Source organism: Rhinatrema bivittatum, chromosome 1 (genome assembly GCF_901001135.1).
Source record: "Rhinatrema bivittatum chromosome 1, aRhiBiv1.1, whole genome shotgun sequence".
Taxonomy (NCBI): Eukaryota; Metazoa; Chordata; class Amphibia; order Gymnophiona; family Rhinatrematidae; genus Rhinatrema; species Rhinatrema bivittatum.
The window spans coordinates 114268626-114296165 of record NC_042615.1 but is presented as its reverse complement, the minus strand read 5'-3'; the positions used below and the strand labels follow the sequence as shown (position 1 = coordinate 114296165).

The window sequence follows — 27540 nt, the reverse complement described above, 5'->3', positions numbered from 1 at the left end:
ATCATAATGCTTCTGTATTCCTTCATGGTGCGATCTCATCTTGAGTATTGTGTGCAGCTCTGGTCACCAAATCTCAAAAAAGATACAGCAGAATTAGAAAAGGTACAGAGAAGGGCTACCAAAATGATAAAGGGAATGGAACAATTCTCCTATAAAGAAAGGCTAAAAAGGTTAGGACTGTGAGGGAAGATATGATAAAGGTCTATAAAATAATGAGTGGAATGGAATGAGTAAATGTTAAACAGTTGTTTAATCTTTCAAAAAGTACAAAGACCAAAGGACAAACAATGAAGTGTTCTGTAATACATTTAAAACTAATACGAGAAAATATTTTTTTGCTCAATGCATAATTAAGCTCTGGAATTCATTGCCAGAGGATGTGGTGAAAGCTATTGGTGTAGCTGTGTTTAAAAAAGGTTTGGACAAGTCTATTAATCATTATTAAAGTAGAGTTGCAGAAATCCACTGCCTATTCTTGGGATAAGCAGCTTGGAATCTATCTACCCCCTTGGGATCCTGCCAGGTACTGGTGACCTGGCTTGGCCACTCTTGGAAACAGGATACTGGACTTGATTGACCTTTGGTCTGACCAGTAAGGCAAGTCTTATGTTCTTATTCATATCTTTAAAAAAAAGTAGCAGACTGATGAGGCAAGACTTCTCTTGGCTAAATCCACAATGGCTTTGTCCCATTAAACTATGACTATCTATTATGTTCAGTAATTTTATTCTTTATAATAGTTTCAACCATTTTTCTCAGCACTGATGTCAGGCTCAGCGGTTTGCAGTTTCCTGGATCACCCCTGGAACCTTTTTTAAAAACAGAAAGAGGACATCTTTTTGAAATTTGCTCTCCTCAGCTTGGTTGAATGTACATGCCAGCTTGCTCAGCACTTTTACCTGCATTTTCAGGAGTGGGGAGAGGGAAGGTAGTGCAACAACATGCAGAGTTTTAATTTCCATATCTGCTGTTTTCCAGTACATTTTTTGCTCGCAAAAAGTGCAGGTGCAAAGACCATGAGCATCTTTGAGCCACAAGCCTTGTAGGCGGTTTTCAAAAGGAAAATTCTTGTGTAATTTTTCTTTGAAGATTATCTACAAGGGCCCTGGGTAAAAAGTATTCACAGATTTTGCATTTACACAAAACTGCTCCCTTTAGTGTGTGTCCTTATAGCTGTGTGTGTTCAGTATAAATAAAAACAAATTCAGAAGAGTCACAATATTTCTATACAAATTTTATTGCACCAAAAATGATTGTACCAAAAAACTTGTATTCGATTTTATATGCTGCAATAGGAATTACAACATTTAAAAATTATTTCAACTCTCAGTCCACGGAACCTATACTCATAGAGTAATTGAATTTTGCTCTTCGTAGTCCATAAAGTCCAGTCCTCGTCAGAAGCACAGTGTGCTTGACTGCTCATCAGTGATCCTCGTAACAGTCCATCCGTCTTTTCTTTAGAAAAACTGAATATTCATGGGACAATAAGCCTTGGGAGGGCCAACCTGGTTAGACCAACAAGGACTGGAAGCAGCTTTGTTCTTAGGAACCCACTCAACCACAGCAAACAAAATTTTAAACAGGGTGGTCCCACTAGCTCAAAAAAAGACCGAGGTCACCAAAAATCTGTATTCCACTTCACATGCATAAAACTCTTTTGCTACCATTGGGACCCCTCCAGTGGGATTTTGATACTTGGGGTGAGTGGGTTTCCAAGAACAAAGTCCCTCTTGCAGCTGTTTATACAGTTTACATTACATGTAACTGTTCTTATGAGTATATGTACGGGTATCTTCTTGTAAGACTGTACAGTATATACTGCATGTGCACATTCTTGTAGATGACTGTGTATGTGTACATGTATTTGTATATACTGTCTAAAATTTGTAAAGTCATTGATGCAGGGAAGTAGCACTTTTCCCCAGGAAAACTGGCCTGTCTGAAAATTACCCCAACTAAAAGGCAAGTGCAGGGTTCACATTAAAAAGGGCCCTCCTTTGGGTGCCTTTAGCTCAGGGCAAGAAAAGAGTTGCACGTACATGGCATTTTCAGAAGCACTCGGGGACAGGGTACTTTCCCCTCTTTCAGCCTCCTGTACATAAGAGCAGCTGCAAACTATGCAGACAGTTTTAATGCGCATATTCAAAGGGGGAAGTGGCCACGTGGTTTCCTTCTAAAAATTCAGGTAAAATATGCCCGTTAAACCTGCCTCTGCATGAGCTGCTTGAGAATTACCCCTTTCATGCTTCTGTCCTATTAGGTACTATATGTGCCTGTGGTGTTTGCCTCTTTTCTGTAATTTGCTGTCAGAGTTAAGTGGAGGTGTTCCTTCAAACTGCTTCGTATCTCTCTTAATCTGCGACAGGACATGGGCCTGCAGAATGACCTCAATGTTGTCCTTTTCTCGGATCACGGGATGACAGATATTTACTGGATGGAGAAAGTTGTTGAGCTTGTGAACTACATCAACATGAGTGACATCCTACAAATGAAGGACAGGGGACCTGTGGTGAACTTGTGGCCTGTGGAAGGCAAGCACCCAGAAGTAAGAAGCACCTGAACACTAGCTATCCCTCGTTCTTTTTCACCTGCCATTTTCTAATGCTTTGCTTCCAATTTTCAATGCTTATCTAGAAGATTCATGAGTGCAGTGCTTGTTAGGGGGGAGGGGGAAATAATAAATGAAAAGTGTTTCTTTTTAAATTTGCAAAATGTTATTTGCTAAATGTTTTTCTTTTTCAGTTGGAGTGGGGTACAATTTACCAACTGACAAACACAGAAACTTTTGTTTTATTATTAGAAATGCTGTTATGGGGAACAGAGCTAAGAAACTACTGAAAGTGCAAAGTTGAAGTGCAACCTCCAGAGTAATGTGCATACAATAAATGATTTAATAGACTTAGTTTTTGGGTACTTGCCAGGTTCTTGTGGCCTGGTTTTGGCCTCTGTTGGAAACAGGATGCTGGGCTTGATGGACCCTTGGTCTGACCCAGTATGGCATGTTCTTATGATTCCATTAAATGAATAAGATCTTATCCCAGTCTTGTAATCTCCTATCTCAATACATTCTAGAATAGTACATGTAGTCAAGATTTTCCTGTTACAAATCCAGAACATGTAGCTAAAAATGAGAATGTCAGATATGTCACTTGTGAGCTGGAATCACCTTTAGGCTCTGCTGACTTCTGTCTCATTCTGTCATGGCTCGCTGAGAAGTGCCTTATCCTCAAGTACAAAGAGATGAATATCCACTTAAACAGCTCAGTGAAAGGACCAATCAGAAAGCCAGTGAAACGAATAAATGCATTTTAAATGCTGGTACAGCTCTCTGCCATACCTGCAGTTAATATTGAAGCCAGCGGGAGAAGGACAAACCTCTCCTTCTCCTGCTGACATACAGGCCGATACAGTAAGGATGCGTAAGAAAGAGTGCGGCAGTGCCGCGCGCACAGTTTGGATCACATACCGCTCAATACAGTATTCAAATGAGACCCTAATGCAAGCCGCGTCCAAAGCACGTCCATGAAGCGGTAGGCGTGCGCAGTCCATTTTACTGTATAGAGCGGTATACAGCGCCTATACAGTATCCTGGGTGCGCTGGTACCTGTCATTTCAAATGTCATTCCACCAGGAAAGTGGCTGGTTCTCCTACAGACCCCGCTGCCTTGAGCGCCGGCGCCAGCAAGCCCCAGCAGCCGGCGATCGGTGGCAGGGAGCGTAACAAAGCACCTGTGCGCGCAGCTCTGATTTTCCGCCTCCTTCGGACGGGCAAGAGAGAGACGAAATTTCACGGGCAAACTTTCCCCCAGCCCCCGCTCACCTGCTCTGGCCTCGGCCACGCAAGCCCCAAGCAGCAGAAGGGCGTCCATGGGTGCCGGTCTCCCGTGCGGGCGCGCTGACAGCTCCGGAGCAGCCCCAGTCCTCCCTCCCCTCCTCCCGAGGCGCGCACCGCGGCTCCCCTGCCTCCCGGGGGCAGCCGGTGGCGAGAACGGCTTCAGCAGCCCGGGGCGGATCAGGCGCTCCCCATGCAAGGCGGCTTCCAGCAGTCCCCGCTGACAAAGGTGCATGAACGCACGCCTGTACGCCCAATTTGGGTGCTCAAGGCAGCGAAGGTGCATGAATGCACGCCGTGACCTCGGACGTCCAGCTGGGTGCTCAGGTCGCGGTGTGCGTTCATGCACCTTCACTACCTTGAGCGCCCACCTGTACGTCCACTTTGGGTGCCAATTTGTTGTGCTCCCTGCCGCCAATCGCCAGCTGCTGGGGCTTGCCTGACGCTTGTCAAGCTGGCAATGCCCGAGCGTAATACAGAAATGATTTTCGCCCTGCGCCTTGCTTTATTTTTTATAATAATTTTTCCCCCTTGTGCGAGAAGCATTTTTTTATGTGGATTGGGTTGGTTTGGGACTGGGCGGCTAAGTTCACCACACTAATGCCAGGGTCAGGGTAGGCGGTAAATTTGCAGGTTAAAGACGCGGCAAAATAGCTGGTTAAAAAGGCGATAATCTGGGCGCACGTTACTGTATCGGAGGGAATAGCTAATCCGATCATTAACATATCGGAAAGGGATACGCGTCAATTTCAAGAAACGGTAAGGACGCGTAAAAACGGATACTGAATCGCGGGTTAGACATACGCGTCCAAATTGTGCGTACAAAGCGGGTTAGAAACAGGGTAACCGCGGCCGCGCTTTACTGTATCGGCCTGTTAGTTACACACTTGAGGGGGCTTGGGGAGTGAGGGAGGGAGGTTTGGAGTGGGGGTGGAACTGTGGGGAGGGAGGAGACTGCTCACCTGCTACATTAAGATTTATTGGGGAGATTAGGAGAGAGCAAGGCAGGCTGGGGCTGCACAGCCGCTTGTGGGTTTGTTTGGTTTTTTTGGCAGAGAAGCAGTTTTCTGGCTAACTTTAGGACTGCTTTCTTGCTGACCAGAGTTAGCCAGAGAACATTACCTGGCTAGCGCTGATATTCAGAGCTAGCCAGGTAAACGTAAACCACGCCCCAGAAAGCCCACACCCTGCCCCTTTTTTTAATCCAGCTAAATGTTAGCCATGCAATGACTTATACAGCTAAAACATAACCGTTCGGCTTAGAGGGATATTCAAAATACAGGGTTAGTCCGGCTAAGACTTGAACTTAGCTAGAAAAGCCCTTTTGAATATTGACCTCACAATGAATAGGAGAGTTTTTTCCAGGTATGTGAATCGGGCTTTGGACGATTGAAAATATCGTACGATATTTTCAAAATCGTCAGAAATCGGGGGCTCCCCCAAAACGATAGGAAAACCCCACGATATTGTTTGTGGGGGTTCTCTTATCGTTTTGGGGGAGGGCGGGAAAAACGGCACACAAAAATAACCCCATTTTTAAAGATGGCGCCAGCCATCCAGTGCTCCCTCCATGTGACAGGGGCCGGCCAATGGCACGGATACCCTGTCACATGGTAAGGGCAAAGGCCATCGGCACCATTTTTATTAGTGGCAGCCGACAGCCCAAGAGCGGGAGATCCTTCCTGGGACCCCCACTGGACCACCAGGTACCTGTAAAATGTTTTTTGGGGGGTCGGGAGGATGGGGGAAGCTAAGGGATTAGTTTTAAAGGGTTGGGTGGGTTTTTTGTTTATCGGCTCGGGCGCAGCCGATAAAGCCGCGATCAGGCCAGACAAAAAAAAAACCCACGATGTGAATCAGAACCGGAATCCGAACCAATTCCGGTTCCGATTTACATCTCTAGTTGTTTCACTGATCGTCCAGCAAGAGTGAAACATTTAACATTCTGTATTTAATATTAAAGCAGACATGCTTACCTTATTTTTCACAACTCATTCTGGATTTCAGTTTTGCCAACATAAAATGAAATCAACACTTTAGGGCAGTTCTTTGGAATCTCAGCAGTACTCAGGGGTAGAGGACATTCAGTTGTTGTTCTGGTGCTACACAACCACAGAAGGCACGACTGTATGAATAACAGCCTGTCATGATTTCCTTAGATTCGGGTGTCTTCCTGGATGGCACCTAGACCAATATTACACATCTGATTCGATGACTTTTTCTCACAGATATACAGAAAGCTGAAAGCCGTGGAGCACATAAATGTTTATAACAAAGACGAAATTCCTGACAGATTCCATTATAAAAAGGGAAAATTTGTTGCTCCTCTAACTCTTGTTGCTGAGCAAGGATGGTTCATATCAGAGGTAAAGTATAGGAAAAAATACTGATTTGCTGATATTCTACACTATGTATTGCTGAGTATCCTCTTTGTAGGGGAGTGTGTACAACTGTGGCATTCCTGCAAGTACTCTACAGTTTCCAATTCACCTCTAGACTTCTTTGGCTTTTTTCAAAGCCTTCTGTCTCTTTTGCATGATGATTATAATCTGTCTTTCCTCTAATTGTTGGGCCTTCTTTTCACTTTTACTTTCTCATAAACCATATATCTCTACGAAAGAGTCTGGCCTAGTAGTTACGTTGGAAGTTGGAGTAGTGTAGAGTAGAGGAATATGCCACCTTTGCCACAGCATCCCCACTAGAGGCTGCTGGACTCAGGGGTGAAGCGGCTGCCCCAGGCAGCAACATTTTGAAAGCGACAGCAAATGTCTCCCCCAAAGCCCTCTCCACTGAGGTGGCCATTTCACTATGCCTTATTAATTCTAATGCCAGAAGGGTTCCCATGCCCCACTGGCAGGAAAACCCAAAGTGCTGCAAGATGATGTGCTGGTAGGGTTCCAACTTCCTGCCAGCATTAGAGAAGGCCCTACGGGAGCACTATGAGATGACTTTCTGGTGAAATTCCCATTCCCCACCAGCACTAGAGAAAGCCCCATGGCCATGTGCTGCAAGATGATGTGCTGGCAGGGGTCTCACTTCCAACCAGCAATAGGAAGACCCAGCAGGGCTGCCAGCATTTCCATTGCAGTCAGCAGCCAAAAAAGAGGCCCCATGGTGCTGCCAGCATTTCCCCTGTAGTTGGAGGCAGAAGAAGAGGTCCTGTGGTGCCACCAGCTTTTCCCCTGCAGCTGATGGCTGAGGAAGAGATCCAGTGTGTTTGTGTGAGAATGAGAGACTAGCTATGTGAGAATGAGTGGCTATGTGAGTGTGACTGGCTGACTGTGAGAAATTAAGTCCCTGTGTGAGAAAGAGACTTTGAGAGAGACTGTGTATGAGAGTGCCCATGTGAGTATGTAAGAGTGTGTGTGAAAAAGTGCCTGTGTTTGAGTGACAGTGCCTAAGTGTATATATGAGTGAGAGTGTCTGCATGTGTGAGTGTGACTGTGTGTGTGTGTGTGAGTGAGAGAGGGCCTGTGTGTGAGATTGTATGTGAGAGAACCTGTATAATTGTGTGTGAGGAGGTTAAAATGTGTGTGTCCTCCTCCAATCTTTGACAATCTCAGGATAGCTGGAAATCTAAAGTTCCCAGGTATGGACAGTGGGAGATGTTTTTTTTATCCTTATTAGTTTTAATTATGTGATATGTCTCTTTTGAAATATTTTATTAGTGTTTGGTAATTTTTGAATGTATTAGTATGTGTTTTTAATGAATGGATGATGTTCTCTTCATTAGCTGATTTGGCATTATTTTTGTTGGTGTTTTACATTTCTTTATTGAATTTGATATTTGCATTGCATACAGAGTCTGGCTTCTTGTGATTTCCAGTTCATTTTTTGTCTGCACATTTCTATTTATATTTTATTGTCTCTTTAATCTGTATTTGTTGAGAGTCTGTCTGTGTTCTGCATGTGTGACTGAGGTCAGGTATTCTGTTATTGTATTTACATTTACATTTATTTGGATTTATAGCCCACCTAACACAAAATGGCCTAGGTGGAGAACAAAAAGGTTTTACATACATAAAGTGATAAGACAAACAAATGTAAACTAAATACTAAAACATAATAAAACATTATAAAACATATAGAATAGAATGTTTTAATCAGCTTTAGAAACATCTTAAGTGAATCACATAATCTGATATCTATTGGAAGAGAATTCCATAAAGTAGGTGCTGTGATGGAAAAGGCACATTCACGAGTAATGTGAAGTCTCACATGTTTGGGCGATGGAATCTCTAAGAAACCTCTCTCAGAGGAACGTAGAAGTCTAGTGGGTTGATAAAATTTTAGAATTGCATTAGCCCATTGACAGGTATGATCATTGAGGAGTTTGTGGACAAGCATGCCAAGTTTGTATCTAACACACTCATTTATAGAAAGCCATGCAGTTCAATTACAATTGGAGTCATGTGCTCAAAATGTTTTACATTAGAAAGGAGTCCTGCGGCTGCATTCAGCAGAAGCTGAAGAGAGCGAAGATAGGTTTGAGGGATGATTGTTACAGTAGTCAAGGATGGGAAAGATGGAGGCTTGAAGGACAGTTTGAAATTCTGGAGGATGTAGTAGCTTTTTGAGACCCGAAAGCACGCGTAGTCTGTAGAAACATTTTGAAATGACTTGATTGAGCTGCGGATGAAATGAGAGGGTGGAATCTAGAATGGCACCAAGACTTTTACTATGTGATTGAATAGGGAAAGACTGACCATTTAGGAGCACTGATTTTTTTGTCAAAGGAGGAATAAGGGCTATGGACAACCAAGAATTCTGTTTTAGACTTGTTCAAAGATAATTTTTTGTGCTTGAGCCATGAGGTAATTGCTGAGAAACAGATTTGAAGGTGTTGTAGAGTATCTGTCATCAGCATACAGTTTGCAACAGAAAGATAAAGAAGAGAGAATTTTGCAGATGGAAGATAAATTGATGTTAAATAGAACAAAAGACAGAGCTGAACCCTGGGGGACACCAGTTTTAACAGGGGAGAACGTGGAAAGTTGATTATTGAATTTGATGATCTGTGTACGATGCAGAAGGTAGGATTGAAACCAATTGAGAATAGTACCTTTAATGCCAAATTCTTGAAGGCGATAGAGCAAAATTTCATGATCAACTGTATCGAAAGCAGAAGAAATATTGAATGAAATGAGAAGAAATTGCTGTCTGGAATCTATACCACGCCTAAGAATATCTGTGAGGGATTATGTTGTTTATGTTTAGGAATTTACAATAACCTGGCTTGTTCTGTTTTCCTAGTAGGAGGTGCATTGGTATTTAGAGCCTGATGTAATTTTTGCAGTATTGCTTTTTCATAGGTAGGATTGTTACTGTTTGAGTGCCTGCAGTTATGATATTATTTCTTTCTTTCTTTCTTTCTTTATTTATTTAACATTTTTCTATACCGAACTTCATGACAAGCTTCATATCAGGCCGGTTTACATCAAACTTAGGGGTTAACTGAACATAACCATATAACAGGAAGGCCGAAGCGCAGATACAAATATCAGGGAGAGTGAACTTGGGGGCTAGAGTAGCCAGGAAATAAAGGACAGAAACAACTGGAGAATGAGAACGTATGAATATACAGTGGCTGGGTCGGTCATTTAGTATATTGGGCTAAATGAAAGAACTATGGAAGGCTTACTATATTGTAATTGTACTTCAGTTTATTCCTGGCTTTCTGTGGGCCAAATCCACTCCCAGTGATCTTTACCATAGGCCTAATACCATATGGGATCCAGTAAACTGCCTTGATTACTATGAGAAAGGCAGTTTATAAAAGCCCATTAAACTACTATTATTGAAAGTGTCTTTTTTACAGTGCATGTAAATATAATATACATGATGTTGTGATAGTTTTACTTTAGAAGATTGTACTTTGATTGCCCCTTTTCTATATTATTTTTTGTTTTGTATTTATTTATATTCTGCTTTTCAGCACTTCAGATCCTTTTTTTTAGGTTGGGGAAGCAGTTAATAAGAAATGTTAAAATGGAAAAAAAATACATAATTTTTAATTGTGTGAGGAAGTGAGAGAATGGGGAATGAAAGGCTGTAAGGTTCATCTAGGTCATCTAATTCCTTTGCACTGGCCCTAACAGAGTGTGCCCAACACACAGACTCCCACCATTCACTGGCCTCCCACATCCTCAGAGGGCAGATGCTGGGGAAGGGTGAGAGGTGGGTGATAGGGAGTAGAGGAGTAGCCTAGTGGTTAGGGCTGCAAACTAGGGAAGCCAGGATGACCATAGGCAAGTCTCTTCACTCTCCCTCAGGTACAAACTTACAGTGTCATTCATCAAAATGTGTTAGGTTGTTATTTATCACATCGTGAAATGTGTATACAAATTTTAAAATTTTAGTCAAAGGGGAGGAGTTTGGGCAGGGTTTATGAAAATGAGGGGCATTTAATGTTGCATGCAGTAACATAATGCACGTTTTAACCACTCCTTTTTTCCTGGCAATAAGCTGTGTAATATGCCTGGAATGGGATTTGTGATAAATATCGCAAATCCTGTTTTGGGTGAGAGAGGGGAGAGTGGAGTGGAGTGGGGAGAGGGAGAGAGAGTGAGTCTCTGGGATGGCACACATATTAGTCAACTATTTGTACCACTATAGGAACTTCAACTAGTAACTCAAGGTGAGGTTTTGGTGGTGGTCTAGGGTTTTGGGGCCAGTTTTACATTCACAGTGAGACTTATGAACAGCACCAGCACAGTACACATCAGTGAACATTTGATGTGATATGGAATGAGGAAAGGTACACAAAGATGAGATTTTTACAATGTACTCTCGCCCTAGGTTGATAGCACCTAGGTTCAGAGTTCATCAAGTTAGGGTGAGAACTCTTCCCCCCGGCCCCTATCCTTCCCCAGCATTACAAATCATCAAAAGGGCAGACTCCAAGGGGAGATCCCCTTTCCTGACCCGCTTGGTGATTTCACCTGCACAGCCCCATGGGGGGAAGGGGCGCCATTTCATCCCTCGCCTCAGGCAGGAGATTGCCTTGAGCCTCCCCTATCTGCACTGGTTTATTCCTATAAGCATAAAAGCAAATGATTCTAGTGTCTATGTGGATATTTAGTTTGGATTTAGAGAGAGAGGAGTTCCCTTCATTCTTCCTAATTTTTTCAGAGTAAAGGCCCAAAGCAAAAGCATTGCTGAGAAAATTTAGAAAGTAAGAGATTAATTTCCAACTCTCATCCAGTGGTTGATGAAGTAACTCTACAACATTTTTGAGTCGTTTACTTTGCCAGTGTATTTTGTTGGGAGGAGGTTTTTTTATTCACCCTTCCTACCTGTAGGATCTGAAGGATTCCTTTGCCCATCAGGAATTTGGTGAAGAAGGACTGGAGTGGACATTAGGGATGTGAATCGTTTTTCAACGATTAAAATTATCGTCCGATAATGTTTATATCGTCTTAAATCGTTATAGAACACGATACAATAGAAATTCTAACGATTTATCGTTAAAAATCGTTAAATCGTGTTAGTGCGCACTAAATCGAGTTAGTGCGCACTAACTCCCCGTTAGTGCGCACTAACTCGATTTAGTGCGCACTAACTGAAAATGATACAAATAAACACTTTCCAGGTCACTGAAGGTCAGTTAGGAATGAATATGTGTTCCTATTGGCTGGCTGCCCTCTTATCTATTGATGTTACCAAGGTTACCACTGAGGTGATGGTTGGGGGGATGGGAAATGGAACTGGAAACTAACGAACACCAACAGAAAATGAAACAAAGTGTTCACACTTCCCAGGTCAGTAAAGGTCACTTAGGAATGAATATGTATGTATGTATTCCTATTGGCTGGCTGTGCTCTTATCTATTGATGTTACCAATATGGTTGGGGGGATGTGAAATGGAAACAGTTGGAAGCTTGACAAAAAAAGTAATGTAATGATCAGCACTCACGTGACTAGAACTTGTTTGTTTATTATTTTTGTTAGCAGGCACCTGAAATGCTAGTGCATGTTGAATTTGCCAATCACTGTGCATTTTAGAAAGGTGGTCCTGGCTGGAACTGTACACAGTTCAAATATATGTAATTGATTGTTGGTAAGTGTATTTTTTAAGTAGCCACACTGGCACCAGTATGTTTACTTTTCCTCCTACTTAACTCACTAGCTCAGCTTTGTAAGAAGGGCTTCTCTGCTTGTGTGTTGTTTTTGTTTGGTGTGAGGAGAGCAGAAACATCAGATCTTTATTCAATCTACTACAGTCATCTCTTACAGTGCCCTATCCCTATTAATATCAGGAGTGTTGTGATCTTCCTGCACACAGTGCCCTAACCCTGATACCAGTCTGAGACAGCTCCCTCCCTGCATTACTAGTGAGAGGCTGGCTTCACAGACAGGGGGGAGCTGCCTGACCCTCACTCCTGACTTCCCCCATGTCCCAGCTAGTGAATGGTGTGTGGGTGAGGGGGGGGGAGGATGGTGAAGTCTGAGACAGCTCCCTCCCTGCATTACTAGTGAGAGGCTGGCTTCACAGACAGGGGGGAGCTGCCTGACCCTCACTCCTGACTTCCCCCATGTCCCAGCTAGTGAATGGTGTGTGGGTGAGGGGGGGGGGGAGGATGGTGAAGTCTGAGACAGCTCCCTCCCTGCATTACTAGTGAGAGGCTGGCTTCACAGACAGGGGGGAGCTGCCTGACCCTCACTCCTGACTTCCCCCATGTCCCAGCTAGTGAATGGTGTGTGGGTGAGGGGGGGGGGAGGATGGTGAAGTCTGAGACAGCTCCCTCCCTGCATTACTAGTGAGAGGCTGGCTTCACAGACAGGGGGGAGCTGCCTGACCCTCACTCCTGACTTCCCCCATGTCCCAGCTAGTGAATGGTGTGTGGGTGAGGGGGGGGGGGAGGATGGTGAAGTCTGAGACAGCTCCCTCCCTGCATTACTAGTGAGAGGCTGGCTTCACAGACAGGGGGGAGCTGCCTGACCCTCACTCCTGACTTCCCCCATGTCCCAGCTAGTGAATGGTGTGTGGGTGAGGGGGGGGGGGTGGATGGTGAAGTCTGAGACAGCTCCCTCCCTGCATTACTAGTGAGAGGCTGGCTTCACAGACAGGGGGGAGCTGCCTGACCCTCACTCCTGACTTCCCCCATGTCCCAGCTAGTGAATGGTGTGTGGGTGAGGGGGGGGGGGGAGGATGGTGAAGTCTGAGACAGCTCCCTCCCTGCATTACTAGTGAGAGGCTGGCTTCACAGACAGGGGGGAGCTGCCTGACCCTCACTCCTGACTTCCCCCATGTCCCAGCTAGTGAATGGTGTGTGGGTGAGGTGGGGGGGGGGGGAGGATGGTGAAGTCTGAGACAGCTCCCTCCCTGCATTACTAGTGAGAGGCTGGCTTCACAGACAGGGGGGAGCTGCCTGACCCTCACTCCTGACTTCCCCCATGTCCCAGCTAGTGAATGGTGTGTGGGTGAGGGGGGGGGGGGAGGATGGTGAAGTCTGAGACAGCTCCCTCCCTGCATTACTAGTGAGAGGCTGGCTTCACAGACAGGGGGGAGCTGCCTGACCCTCACTCCTGACTTCCCCCATGTCCCAGCTAGTGAATGGTGTGTGGGTGAGGGGGGGGGGGGGAGGATGGTGAAGTCTGAGACAGCTCCCTCCCTGCATTACTAGTGAGAGGCTGGCTTCGCAGACAGGGGGGAGCTGCCTGACCCTCACTCCTGACTTCCCCCATGTCCCAGCTAGTGAATGGTGTGTGGATGAGGGGGGGGGGTGGATGGTGAAGTCTGAGACAGCTCCCTCCCTGCATTACTAGTGAGAGGCTGGCTTCACAGACAGGGGGGAGCTGCCTGTCCCTCACTCCTGACTTCCCCCATGTCCCAGCTAGTGAATGGTGTGTGGATGAGGGGGGGGGGGGTGGATGGTGAAGTCTGAGACAGCTCCCTCCCTGCATTACTAGTGAGAGGCTGGCTTCACAGACAGGGGGGAGCTGCCTGACCCTCACTCCTGACTTCCCCCATGTCCCAGCTAGTGAATGGTGTGTGGGTAAGGGGGGGGGGGGGAGGATGGTGAAGTCTGAGACAGCTCCCTCCCTGCATTACTAGTGAGAGGCTGGCTTCACAGACAGGGGGTGCTGCTTGACCCTCACTCCTCCGGGGTATTGTGATCTTCCTGCACACAGTGCCCTATCCCTGATACCAGGGGTGTTGTGATCTTCCTGCATGCAGTGCCTTATCCCTATTAATACCAGGAGTGTTGTGATCTTCCTGCATGCAGTGCCCTATCCCTATTAATACCAGGAGTGTTGTGATCTTCCTGCATGCAGTGCCCTATCCCTATTAATACCAGGAGTGTTGTGATCTTCCTGCATGCAGTGCCCTATCCCTGATATCGGGATGTGTGCAAGAAGATCACAACACCCCCGGTATCAGGAATAGGGCACTGCGTGCAGGAAGATCACAACACCCCCAGTATCAGGAATAGGGCACTGTGTGCAGGAAGATCACAACACCCCTGGTATTAGGGATAGGGCACTGTGTGCAGGAAGATCACAACACTCCTGGTATTAATAGGGATAGGGCACTGTGTGCAGGAAGATCACAATACCCCTGGTATCAGGGTTAGGGCACAAGTTCTAGTCACATTGACTGATCACATTACTTGTTTTGTCAAGCTACCAACGGTTTCCATTTCCCATCCCCCATATACTGTCAGTAGGAAACTTGGTAACATGAATAAATAAGAGGGCAGCCAATAGGAATACATATTCATTCCTAAACTGACCTTAACTGACCTGAAAAGTGTCAAATTGTATCATTTTCAGTTAGTGCGCACTAACTCCCAGTTAGTGCGCACTAACTCCCGTTAGTGCGCACTAACTCGAGTTAGTGCGCACTAATCGGAAAAAACGATTTTTAACGATTTTTTAACTAAAAAATCGTGCCTAAGACGATTTTCTTGCCCTGCCACACGATTTCTATCGTTAAGACGATATGGAAAACGATTCACATCCCTAGTGGACATCCAAGTGGCTCAGAACCAGGGAGGAGAGAGAAGGAACTGAGCCAGTCCCTGAGTGCTCATAAACAGCAAACAGCTGAGAAGGTGCCCAGGGGGGAAGGAGAGGAGAAAATCAAAGAGTTCAAGAGCAAGAGTAGATCCCAGAGGGATCACAAAATCACTAATTTATTACTTTCATTTGCTTTATGTATACTTTCTAAGAGATACCTGTATCAAGTACCATACTTTCACGCTTAAACTATCTCATTAGTAAAGCTTATGTTGGAACAACATCAGTGTCCAACTTCTTTATCGGCACTCTGAAGAAGAGTATGCAGTTAACTCCCAGGGCCTAGGGATTGTATTCTTCCCCCTTGTAGAGAACCCTCCAACCAGGAAAAAGAGATAAAGACACAGTACTATCAGATACTTAGCCCTGGGACTGAGTGTGTCCTGTGACTCATTGAAGATCACTCTAGTTGGGGTTAAACAAGTAAGATTGCAAAGGAACAGTTTTGACTAATTACAATCAATAAAATTTAGCAATCAGCATTCCTGCCTCCCATCATTCTCCTGGCCTGATCCCATGTTAATACAAATGGCTAACTTTAGTTCTAATTCCACTATTATAATTAAACTAATGTTTTTTACAAATCAAATTCTTCAGTGTAATGGGTGTATTCAAAAAGCAAGGCTTGGAGGAAAATACCCCCAGTATTCTATAAATTCAGTATGTAGCTCCTATCCTGGTCAGTTCTTGGGCAAGGGGGTACACAGGGAGGGTCATGAACCACACAAAGACCTATAACCTCCTGGAGTTCCCACATCAGCGAGAAGAGAGAGTCTCATCAAAGGGGCCTCCAAGGTCTCTATGGGGTTCATCTGCACACACCAGTCAGTCACACAAAAATCACTCTTCACTCCAAAAACTATTGTTCAAAATCAAGTCTTTACTAAAACGGGTGGCAGGAAAACAAATCAAAGTCCAACTGTACACTAGGGGATAATGCACCACACTGTATACAAAGTCCACACAAAAGTAAGAACTTTGGGACAAGTACCTGTTGCGCCCGTCGGTCGCAGGTGGCTGCGACCTTTGCTGCTCACCTCCTTTCTCTATGCAGCTCCAAGTCTGGGCAGAATGGCGGCCTCCGCTTCCACACGCCGACCCTTATGGCATGCCTGGGATGGCGTGGGTGCTCCCAGCAGCCATCTTTCATCCGGGGTTTCCTAGGCACATGTGTGCGCCTGCCACCTTTTTAACTACGTCATGGCGGGAACCTCGGGGCGTCCCCACCACATGACGTCAGCCGCTCATGATACTTAAACCCAGCTGACCATCTGAGCTACGAGTTAGCAAGGAATCTTGTCCTGCTAGTTCCGCTACTCTGGAACTTCCTCACTGACTACTGGGTGACCTAGATACCCGCTCCTCAGGGGCATTGCCGCAGTCAGGGCTATCCGCTCCTCAGAGAGCCATCTCTCTCTCTCTTCTCATTTCAGTGAGTTCCTGCATCGCTCTCATCTACTCCGACTGTTCCTGCTCCAGTCATCCTCGGGGCCTTGCTACATCTGCCTCTACTTTACCGGTGTGAGTACACTACCTTTGTGGCACGGATTCTCGGGTTACCCCGCTTGTGGACCACTACCGGATCCATCGTGTCTTGTGCATTCTACCAGCGGCTCCCAGCCTACCCCGCGCTGTGGACCACTACCGGAATAGCCAGCACAAGCAAGCAGATAAGGTATTCACCGGACCTCTCTGCGTTGCGAAGTTCTACTGGACTGATCAGCTACAGTACAGACTCATTTGCTCTGCTCTTCAGGATTTATTGCTGTACAAAAAAGTTGTTTCCGCTGTTTCCATCTCTACTGAGACCTTGCCTGTTGGGATAAGGGCCCACAAGGCTCCTCCCTGTGGGCGAAGTCTTTACTCGCCTTGACCCAAGGGCCCACTATTAAGTTCAAGACACACCGAACATAACAATACCTTTCCACTCTGGGCCCTCCCAGTACCTTTTTGTATTACAGATCCTCTCAGATCCTTTATCTTTCCTCTTTGGTGAGTTTCTGGCTGATCTGCCTGATCAGCCAACTCTCTGTGGATTTTCACAGACAAACCGTTCTCTTTTAGGGCTCCCTGATACCCTCATCTAAGATTTTACAGCATTCTCTTCTCTCTTGGATCTACTCAGAATCTGACACTTTCTCACGAACAACTCTTCCATACTTTTTCTGGACTCCCAGTAATTCCCCCTTCTTGAACCCTGAACCTCTTATTCAGGTCCTATCCCTTGGGGGAGGGGCAGACCCACCCAAGTGTCATTCACAAAGAGAGACACTTGATCCCTCAGCCCTCTGCTAAGGCTGATTCTTGATTCCTCTTATGTCACATGGGCAAAGGAGTTTTGTTAACACACAGACCCTTCCCGAGTCATGTTATGTGATGATCTGGTGAGGACATGCTCTTTGCAGGCTCCAGATATCCTTGTCCCAATCTAAGCCATCCTGGCTGAGTACTAACCCTTTACAACTTGGCCACTTCTTAAATCTTCAGAGCACATGAGCATCGATACTTATATGTCAAAATTGCCATCGAGTATGCTGATAAGACCTGCCAAAAGGGAAAAAGAAAAATAGAGACCTGGTGATTCAAAGATGGCTGCAGCAGCAGATAAGACCTTGCAGGGCCTGATAGACAACTCAGTGGTGAATGCACTCACACAAGCAGCCACATCGGCAATAAATTTGAAGCTGGATGCGATTCTGGGACAAATATCTGAGATACAAAATTCTGTATGCAAATTTGGACCCAAGATGGATTTGCTAGAAGGACGTGTATCCTCGGTGGAGGATGACAATTTAGATCACGCGGGATAATTAGACCAGCTACGTAAATTCATAACAGCATAAGAGGAAAAAATCGACAATCTGGAAAATAGATTGCGCTGCAATAATTTGTGGTTTGTTGGCTTCCCTGAGGACATAGACGATGGTGAACTGGGAGCGATCTTAACATCGTGGTTGCCAGAGGTATTAAACTTACTAGTTCTTTCCTCCATACTGGTGGTGGAACATGCGCACCAACTAGGGGCACGTAAAAGCGGCAATAAGCAACTGAGAATTGTTATAGCTCGATTCTTGAATTACGAGCACAAGCAGAGCATTTGGTTCGCCTCTCGCCGACAGCCCCAGCTGCAATATCGCAATTCTCAGATAGAAATTTTTCAAGATTTTTCCTCCACAGTTGCTTTTAAAAGAAATGAATTTGCACCTGTGTGTTCCTTATTGGCAAAAAAACATATGAGGTTCTCACCAGGGTACCCAGCGAAGCTCAGAGTTTGACACGATAATAAAGTACATGTTTTTGACTCTCACACAACGGCAAAACTATTTGTGACGCAATTAGAGTTTACAAGAAGATTTATCATGTACATTGGATGCTCCTGCGCAAGTCTCGTTCTTTTTTTTTTCATGTAGCCAGAAAAACAACAAGAAAAAGAATTTTATAACTTGTTGGCTCTTTCATTACCTATGTCGCTAATGGCCTTTTTTTATTTTTATTTTCAATGTTGTTCTTTTACTTCCACAGCCATTTTGATGGCCCCCTCAGTGGCCATGGAACATGGAGCTTGGAGACTGGAGCTCGAGCCTTTACATTTGTTGGACAATTTTGTAGACCCATGGCTTGCACTACTCTCTTTTAGTCTGTGCATCAGCAGAAATGTTTAATGCTATAACTATTTAATTTGCACTGTTCTTGTTTTAGAATGTTATTGCTTGTGTAAATACAGAGACAGAATGTACTTTTCATATGGCATTGTGGTCAGCTGTACATTTGTTTCTTTACATTTTCATTGGGGCAAGCAACCCAATCACATGTTAGTGACTCTGGCTCTTCTATTGAAGAGCATCAGCAAGAGCTATACGATAAGTGGAGGTTGGGTGGTAGGGGAGGTAAGGATCTCAGGGTAATGTGATGACATTTCTCTCATTGTTTCTGGCAAGGCTGCAGGGCATGCCTAACATTTTCATTGCTAACTACACCCAGAGACGAGGGTGGATTGGGATTTGCAGACCTACGCAAATATAATTTTGCTTGTTTATTACAAATGCTTTGAGATTGGTTAGGTACCTTTATTACACAACTCGACTGCAACCCTGGGAAGGGCATTTGCTCATCCTCTTAATGTTTTCCATGCTCAATCTGAAGACCTTCTTCTTTTTCTATCACAATCATTAATGATTAGTGCGATGAGGAGGGCATGGAAGATGTTTAGAACATAGAAAGGCTTAAAGTGACAAAGATATCTATGCATTCCTCTGGTTGGTAACCCACACTTCCCACCAGGTATGGGAGGGAGATTATTTTCTTTTTTACATTCTCAAGGACTGACAACTGAATCCTCGTTCACTAATTTACGATTGGGGTCTGACAACTCTTTTAAATACTGTTTGGACCACTTGAATTTCAAACATAAAGATTTCTAACATATCTGCAAATCCGGAGTTATATAGGGCAGCTCCTGTCCGAGGATTTGGATCATACAGTAAATGGCCCATTCCAGCGCTTTCTCGGTTTAATGGCAAAATTTACGGTTTTGATATCACAGTTTTATACATTTTTGCACAATACTAGCAATTACATTGTCTATTGGTTGTTAGCAGCAAAATGGATGCAAGACCTAGAGATTCCTATAATGGCTGTGGACCTGGCTGATAGTAACCTTTTAATTGGACAGGCCACGAAGGGGGTGGTTTTATGGGAAACACATTTTAAACTATTGCACAGGATGATGTTTTGGCCCAGTAAAGCCTTTGTAGCCCATATAGCTGATTCTAGTAGTTGTTTAAAATGCTCACTCTCATCTGCTTCAATTTTACATTGCGTATGGGACTGTACTGTAATCCATACCTTTTGGAATTCTGTTCAGTCGTTTTTTGAATCTCTACAGATTCCAACAACTTCCTGGTCTTCAGCTGTTTGCCTTTTGGGATTGCTTAGGGAACCTTCAGGTCGGCACAGTTGTCATACCTTGCTGCTTATAAAAGGCTGTTTAGTTGCATTGCGTTTAATATTACAATACTGGTTGAAACCTTCCGGCCCTTCTCTGGAAATGTGGAAATTATCTTTTACAGATCTTTACCTATTAGAGACAACTGTAGCTCAGACAGACCCGGTGCAAACCAAGGATCGTGTTCAACGGATTTGGCACCCCCTATATTGAATATCTTTCTCTGCACAAGGACTTGGGGACTTTGTGATGGGCCTTCTTTTTTGGATCATGTGAAAGGAAACAGAAGTTAGGGTGGGTTGGGGGAGAAGAGGGGGGAGAGGGGGGAGAGGGGAGGAGGGGAAGGATGGATTTTTATTCTGTGATTATTTGTTCGTCATTGTTGTACTTAATGTTAACCCAATAAATACATTTTAAACACAGAGACCCTTCCCAATGGGGAGTGGTATACTATACTAACACATCTACGGTACACTGATCTCACACATAGGAGCAGGGTTTGCATGGAGACCTCTGACTCACACTGCTGGCAGGATGACTTGTTAAGGCCACAAATGCCATTTCATTAAAGGGCAAACTGCTAATAAGGGACAGATTTTGGGGTCTCCTTACATATAATTAATGGCTAGATGTTCTAGGTCCTGTATTTGCATATTCTCTTTGCAGAGTTAATGTTTTTATTGATAAAAGCTCTTGGGCTGTTGGGCTCTTCTTAATCTGCTTTCAGCTAATGGCACTAGGTTCTGCTGAATCTGCATTTCTTTGGTACTAAGGTCCAATAAAACAAATCGGAAGGCGGTCCCATGTAGCTAAGGCAAAAACAACAAAGGGACACCCTTATGCCGTGGAAAGAATTTTTATTAATATAATCTGTTACAGAGCCTGGCTCCGGCTGAGTTTCGCCAAGATGGCTGCATCAGGGGCGATAAAAATTAAACAATTAATAAATAATAATTCAATTTAAAAAATAAATTTTTAAGACAGCACAACATACATATGAAGCATACATATATAACATAAAAAGCATAAATCTTTACACCCTAAATTCTACCACACAAATAATCTTTACGACAGATATAAGTGAAACAAACATGCAAACCAAAAACCAAATATTCAAAGATGGATGAAATTTAACTCAAATATTCAGGAACTTATTTTATAGCGAGACAAAGCAATAGTATTGTCTTGAATAAACTCCAACTTAGGCACATACTTGCCATAGTTGTGATTAACAAATTATTAATATCTAATTTAATCTTAAAACAGATGCTTACTGTTTCATACTCCCAAAATCATGTAATATGCATATATCTCTGACTCATTTCATTTTTCCCAACGATCATAAATTCAATTTAAAATAAACACTGTCAAACAGGACAACATGTATATAAAGCATATATATAAAGCATAAAAAATTGAAATCTTTTACCTCAAATTCTATTTGTTCATTGTTTGATGCCACATAAATAGTCTTTGATGCCACATAAATAGTAGCAACAGATATAAATGAGACTGGACCTAAATATACAAACAAAAACCAAATAATCAAAACTAAATAAAAGTAAACTCAAATATTCAGAAACAGACTTTACAGCGAGACAAAACAATGATATTATCTAAAATGAATTCAAAATTGGGCATATACCTGCCATGATTATAATTAAAAAATGTTCATATCCAATAAATATTAATAGTAGATTTTATCTACAAATATTAAAAATGGTTACTATTTTACACTCTCAAGACCATGTTTTGCAGAAATATGGAAAAATCCTTTTTTATAAACATTTTTTGGTCAAACTTCAAATATCTGACATTAAATGGCATTCATGTCCTCTCGATTAATAAATCTATTTTTATATTAAAGAATTGCTGATTAGATTTTACTGTAGAAAAAATAGGAATGGAGGAAGAAAAGGGGGGGGGGCAATTACTGACAACGAGTAGTGGGTCTTTCTCAAAGAAAGTTTCATTATTTTCTTTTTTTCAAAATACAAACTTATTTGTTAAAAGGACAAACTAAAGGAAATCTTACAGCCATTAATGGTTAATAAGATTTATTCATTGAGTAAGTTTAATGTACTTGCCGATTTTAGGTAAGGGACTACAGTCATCTTGTGTACCCCTGTGAATCAGTCCAGTAGTGGGTGGTTAAGGCATTCACAGGGGCCGATGCAATAAATGAATGCAGAAGTGGCTGCCCAGTGTTGAGCGCCCGCTTTCCTAACGCACCCCCAGGCACCTTTCCTGGGTGCACAATGCAATATGTAAAGGGGGGGTCGCACTGCCAAAGTGGCGCTAGAGTCAATTGCACACCCCTAGCACCTCCTTGGCAGCAGACATCCAGGGGAGGTCGGTTGTCCATGGGTTAGGAAAGCAGATGCTCAATTTTACGAGCGTCCGTTTTCCTAACTGGTGCACAGCCACAGGTTAGAAAAATGGACACTCGTTAACTGAGCATCCGCTTCCCTAACCTGACCACTGGCACTTTTCTGTACATACTGCTTAAATTCATAGGTGAAATACAAATAGTACACGAAACAATAATGTTGTTATTTTAAATGCATTGACACAACTGAACCTGAGTGTGCTAGACTGCACAGGATGCTGCCCCACAGGAGCCCTAGGCTTCTGCTCAGGGTTAAGAGTGTTACTGAGGTCATATTCACAGTCCCCTGAAGAGGGAGACCTGGACATTGCTCTGCACCTACCCAGTGATCAAAAGGCAAACCTGCGTCAGAATCCCCAGGAAACCTGTTTGGCTGAATAAACATTGCCATGATTATGCACTATGGATGGAAATTGTGAAGAGCAAGGAGAAAAAACAGCATACTATCACTATGAGAAGATGCCTCCATTATAACTTGTACTGGTAGCCTTTTGGTCTAGAATCTGCAGCTTTACCCCAAAATAGAAGCAGTCGTGTTCAAGGCTCTATTTTTTCCTCACCTGTAGTTATTATGTCTCACCACTAGAAGGGGTTCACTACATCACTGAAGTTTTAGAAAATCCCTGGCAGGCTGCTTGAGCAGAAAAGAGAGCTTTGCGTGTTATGTAAAACCGCATCGTCTCCAATAAAAAATAAAAGAATCTTGGTATAATTTTTTTTTCATAAAAGATGCAGTTATTTAAAGACTCAATGTAGAAATGTGTTTCTTTTTCTACCCAGAGTAAAGAAAAGCTTCCATACTGGAACAATGGGACCGAATTAAATAAGGCTTGGCAGCATGGATGGCATGGATATGACAATGAGCTAATGGACATGAGGGCATTCTTCCTGGCATATGGACCCAGTAAGCAAACCAGGTTTTTGCTGCTTACGTGATTCGTATTTCCCAGGCCTGCTTTATATGGTTGAGATCAGGCATAAATCTAGCTTCAATTTTGGAGATCAAAAGTTCTGTGCATCCAAGTTTGGGGGTAAAAGATTCTCCTATGCTTTTGAGAGTTAAAATAAAATAATTGAGGTACTGAAAGGTAAAAGAACAATGTTTAGATGTCAGCTACTTCTACTTCTTTTTTCTTCTTCCTAGAAGGTTTTTGGAAGTATGAATGTGTGCTGCATATATCCAACTAGCAGTACCGTGGAAATTATCTATTTATTTATAAACATTTGATGTTGTGCCTTAACCAAACTGGTCTCCAGGCATAGTACAATCATTTACAGTAGAATTCTTATTCATTGCCATTTACTTTTATTCTAAGCATAAAGACATTCCAGAGAGGGTTATGTGATCAGTTGCTTTGGCTCCCAACCAAAATGTTTGCAGCTGTACTTTGTAAGAGTTGGAGGTGTCTGAGAATATATTGTGAGATGACATTCAAAAGGGAGTTGCGGTAGTCAAATGGGGTGGGTTATTAGTGCATGGATCACAGTGGCAAGATGGTCTTTGTCAAAGTAGTTGTGAAGTTGACGGATCTGGCACGGGTGCATATAGGAGGCCTTTGCAATATGAGTTTCCATTGTAAGGTTACGATCAAGGTGAACTCACTTCTTATTCAGTCCTTAGGTTGTACACAGGAGTACCTGATAGGGAGGGCAGGGATATTAAGGGGTGTCCTTGTCAGTTTAGCCAGAGTAGCTCAGATTTGGATGGGATGGGTTGAGTTTGAGTGTGAAGTTATGGAGGCATCCTGCTACAGATAATTAATAGTGGTAACCTTGTAACTGAAATAAAATAAAGATCAAGATTCACCTTTCCATAGCTGTGTGTGACATTCTCAATTACTGGATAAATGACAGTGATATAGAAGGCATGCTTATTTATCTAAATTATAAAGAATCGAAGTAAACCTGGCACTGATTTTTGTTTTTTAAGTTATTTGGCAAAATATCTATGTTTAGAAAGTTAAGGAGGGGCACCCTCAATGCAGCAGGACAAAAAAAAAGTCAGGATCATGAGAGAGGTGTAAGCACATTTAAAAATCTGCAAAGGATTAGGAAGATGTCCAAGTAACTCATTGTTTGCATAACTGGAAGTGGCACGTTCAGTGCTCAATCACCTGTGGCTATACGTCTGGCAGGGAGTGATGAAGTTAATTCTGAAAGACCTCGGAGAGTGGAAAGGCCTAAAATTGGCCGCCAAGGAATTATCAATCTATTCAGGTGTCACAATGGCAAATAATTTCATTTCTGTGACTATAACATTAACGTCTCATCATATACATTATTAGCCATCATTAAAGGGGAAAAGATCTGGTGAACTGTCACTTAAAATGTACCTTTTGTTGGCAAAAGTGCCTCTATCTTTTAAGGTTTGAGTTTATTAGTAGTGGTTTCAGCAAAATGAATTCCTATCAATTAACAAAGTCATAGTTGTGGCACACTAGGAGGAAGGCTGAGTGCTTTCAGCACCTGAGAACTCCCAGTCAAACTATTCAGCAGCACAGTTCTGGGTATGCATGAATCGATAAGATTAAATGGTTCATTTGAATTTATTTTTCTAAATGATACTAAACATTTTGATTAAGCAATAAAATATAACTACTTGGGTAATTTATACAGGGCAATTTATTCACATAGTATAACTGATTGCAAAAATATAATTTAAACTGTTTCTTAATTTCGATAAAACAGCTGCCCTGATAAATTTTGAATCATGTTTAAAACCAAAAATGAGGTTTACATACTCACTTTGTCAAGGAAAGGCAGCGAAGGCCAGGAGCTCACAGTCTAGGAAATACTGAGAGGGGTGGGGAATGGAGGTTCTCAGCTGCTGGGTTCTGATTTATGGATCTATGATAGACCTTTGATCATTTTGATTGATAGCTGATTTTCCTAATAAGACTTTTCCATTCTTGCACAAGTAGCAATAAGACAGTGACGAGTCAAAATTTGATCTATGTAGCCATAAAGATATATAGGCTCTATTTGGAGATGCTCTTAGTTAATCGGAAAGTTCTCGTTAATTCTGCTAATAACAGGCTTAAAGAATTTAAAGGCTGTATCTTTTTTCACGCATTTTAACCCTTAAGCCATTCTATGGATGTAAGTAGGAATATAAGAATTTCTAGATTAACTATAATCACATCGTACATTATTGTAGACCATGATATAAGAATTTTAAAATAAACATAAAAACCCCAGTTGAGGCACATAAAATGCTAGAGCAGTGGTTCTCAACCTTTCTAATGCCGTGACCCCGAAATACAGTTCCTCATGTTGCGGTGAGGGTGGGGCTTTGGTCATATGGGAGCGGGGTTATGGATGGGGTTGGATTTTAGTGCATACTTATTTATTATGACATTTATAAACAGAACCACCATTCCTCATAAAAAATAAAATTAAGAAACATAAAGCATCAGTTATAATAGTAAAACCATACTAATAAAAGAATATTTTAAAATTACTGATAAATAGAATTTCTATTAATTAAAATCATATACATTTTTATAATTTCCCAAACACCAATAATATTTCAAAACAGCACATATATCAAATAACACCCAATAATTAAAACTAATAAGGATTTTAAAAAGCCCCTGCTGTCCATACATGGGAGCTCTTGATTTCCAGTCACCCTGATATTGTCGAGGATTAGGAGGTTATCCTCTCTCTCTCACACATACTCACATGTCCATTCTCTCTCACACATACACTGTCACATACTTACACATTCATGCTCTTATACCCACCATAACCTCTCACTCTCACAGACACTGATACACTCTCAGGGTGTAAGACACTCTCCCCCCCCCCCCCCCCCACTTACACACACACACTCTTACTCCCCTGGATTTTCTCATACACACTCATGCTCTCACTCTTACTGGCTCCCTCACAACCTCAGAGCCTCTCAGATAAAACTGTATGCAGCAGAAATAATGCTGAATGTTGAGAATTGTGTTATGCAGACTAATCTGGAAAATGCACTAATTTCTACATGAGTCATAATGAATCAGTCCTCAGCTGCAGGCATCAATTGATTATCCTGGCTCCCTTTATGTTTGCCAAATACAGTTCATGTGTAACAGCAATCCTAATTCTCCACCAGATCAAGCTGATTTCACATCCCACTTCATACTTTGTCACCTCCAGCTGAGTCAAACAATTAATCTAATTACTGCCACTGCTGCCACGTGGCTATTGGGGAGGCACTGATTGCTGCTATTGGCACTGAAGCCCATTCTGCTGCCTCCTCTGTGCAGGCTCCGTGGGTTTCCACTTCCTCCATGTTGATCTCGTACATTGTGAGATCCGCCATAGAGAAAGTGCTACTCTTGCACATTCCCAAAGATTACATGTGCCAATCAGTAAAAAGTAATTTATTTTTTTTTACATCTGCTTCCCTTTCTAATTTTTTGCCATTTCCTTTTATATTGCCTTTTTTTCTATTTCTTTTCTCTCCACCTGTCTTCTTCCCTCAAACACACAGTCAGGTTCTCATTCTCACATGCATTTCTCTCTCACACACACATACACAGGCTCTCACTGGCACAGGCTGTCTGAGTCTCACACACAGGCTCTCTCACACCCCCACATGCTGCCTTGCTCAAGCACAGGCTCTCACTCTTACATGCTGTCTCTTTCACACACACAGAGGCTCTCACATGCTGTCTCTGCAAACACACACAGTCTCTCAACTCATCTCATACTCGCACACACCTCTCTCTCACCTCTGGGCCTCTTCTTTACGGGTTGCCACAGGATGGGCTCTGCAGTGGCCCTAGTCTTCCCGGCCCCGCTGCTCCTCTTCTGCACGCGGCTGAAGCGCCTCTTCTACCCACGCGGCTGACGCGCCTCCTCCTTCCTCCCCGTGCGGCTCCAGCAACATTTGTCTTCCGGGGCAGGGCGGGCAGGAAGGAAGTAGGAGGAGCACCTGCAGTGGCTGATACACCTCCTTCCTGCCTGCGCGGCTCCAGCAACATACGTCACTGCGACGCGCTAGCTTTTTGGGCCATGTCTCTTCCCTTTTGGGGCAGTGGCGTAGCCAGAAATTGATTTTTGGGTGGGCACAAGGTTAACATGGGTGGGCTGTAGGCATGCAGGTCTACTAGTTGTTTTTTTTACTGATAAATAATGCCAAATTATGCAGCATAGCATTCACATCTACGCCTAAGTATGAGGTTTACTTAATGATACAAACATAATTCACGGTGATTTGTGGTACTTTAGCCTTCTTATTATTACGATTTTAAACACGGCTCCTACCTGTCCATAAATTTTGAGAGAGCGGTTGTGTTGCTTATATTTAAATTGCTAACATCTCAAAATATAGATATATATTTTTACCTTTGT

General features: G+C 43.2%; 1 protein-coding gene across 2 annotated transcripts in view; it reads left to right on the top strand.

The window, feature by feature from the left end:
- The window catches only part of ENPP6 (ectonucleotide pyrophosphatase/phosphodiesterase 6), a 224355-nt gene that overhangs the window by 182244 nt on the left and 14571 nt on the right, over positions 1-27540 (top strand). For both annotated transcript variants that reach the window (XM_029584122.1, XM_029584058.1), the window contains exons 5-7: positions 2369-2548; positions 6064-6201; positions 22972-23095. In XM_029584122.1, the coding sequence (XP_029439982.1) occupies positions 2369-2548; positions 6064-6201; positions 22972-23095 (442 nt within the window). The remainder of the gene's footprint in view (positions 1-2368; positions 2549-6063; positions 6202-22971; positions 23096-27540) is intronic.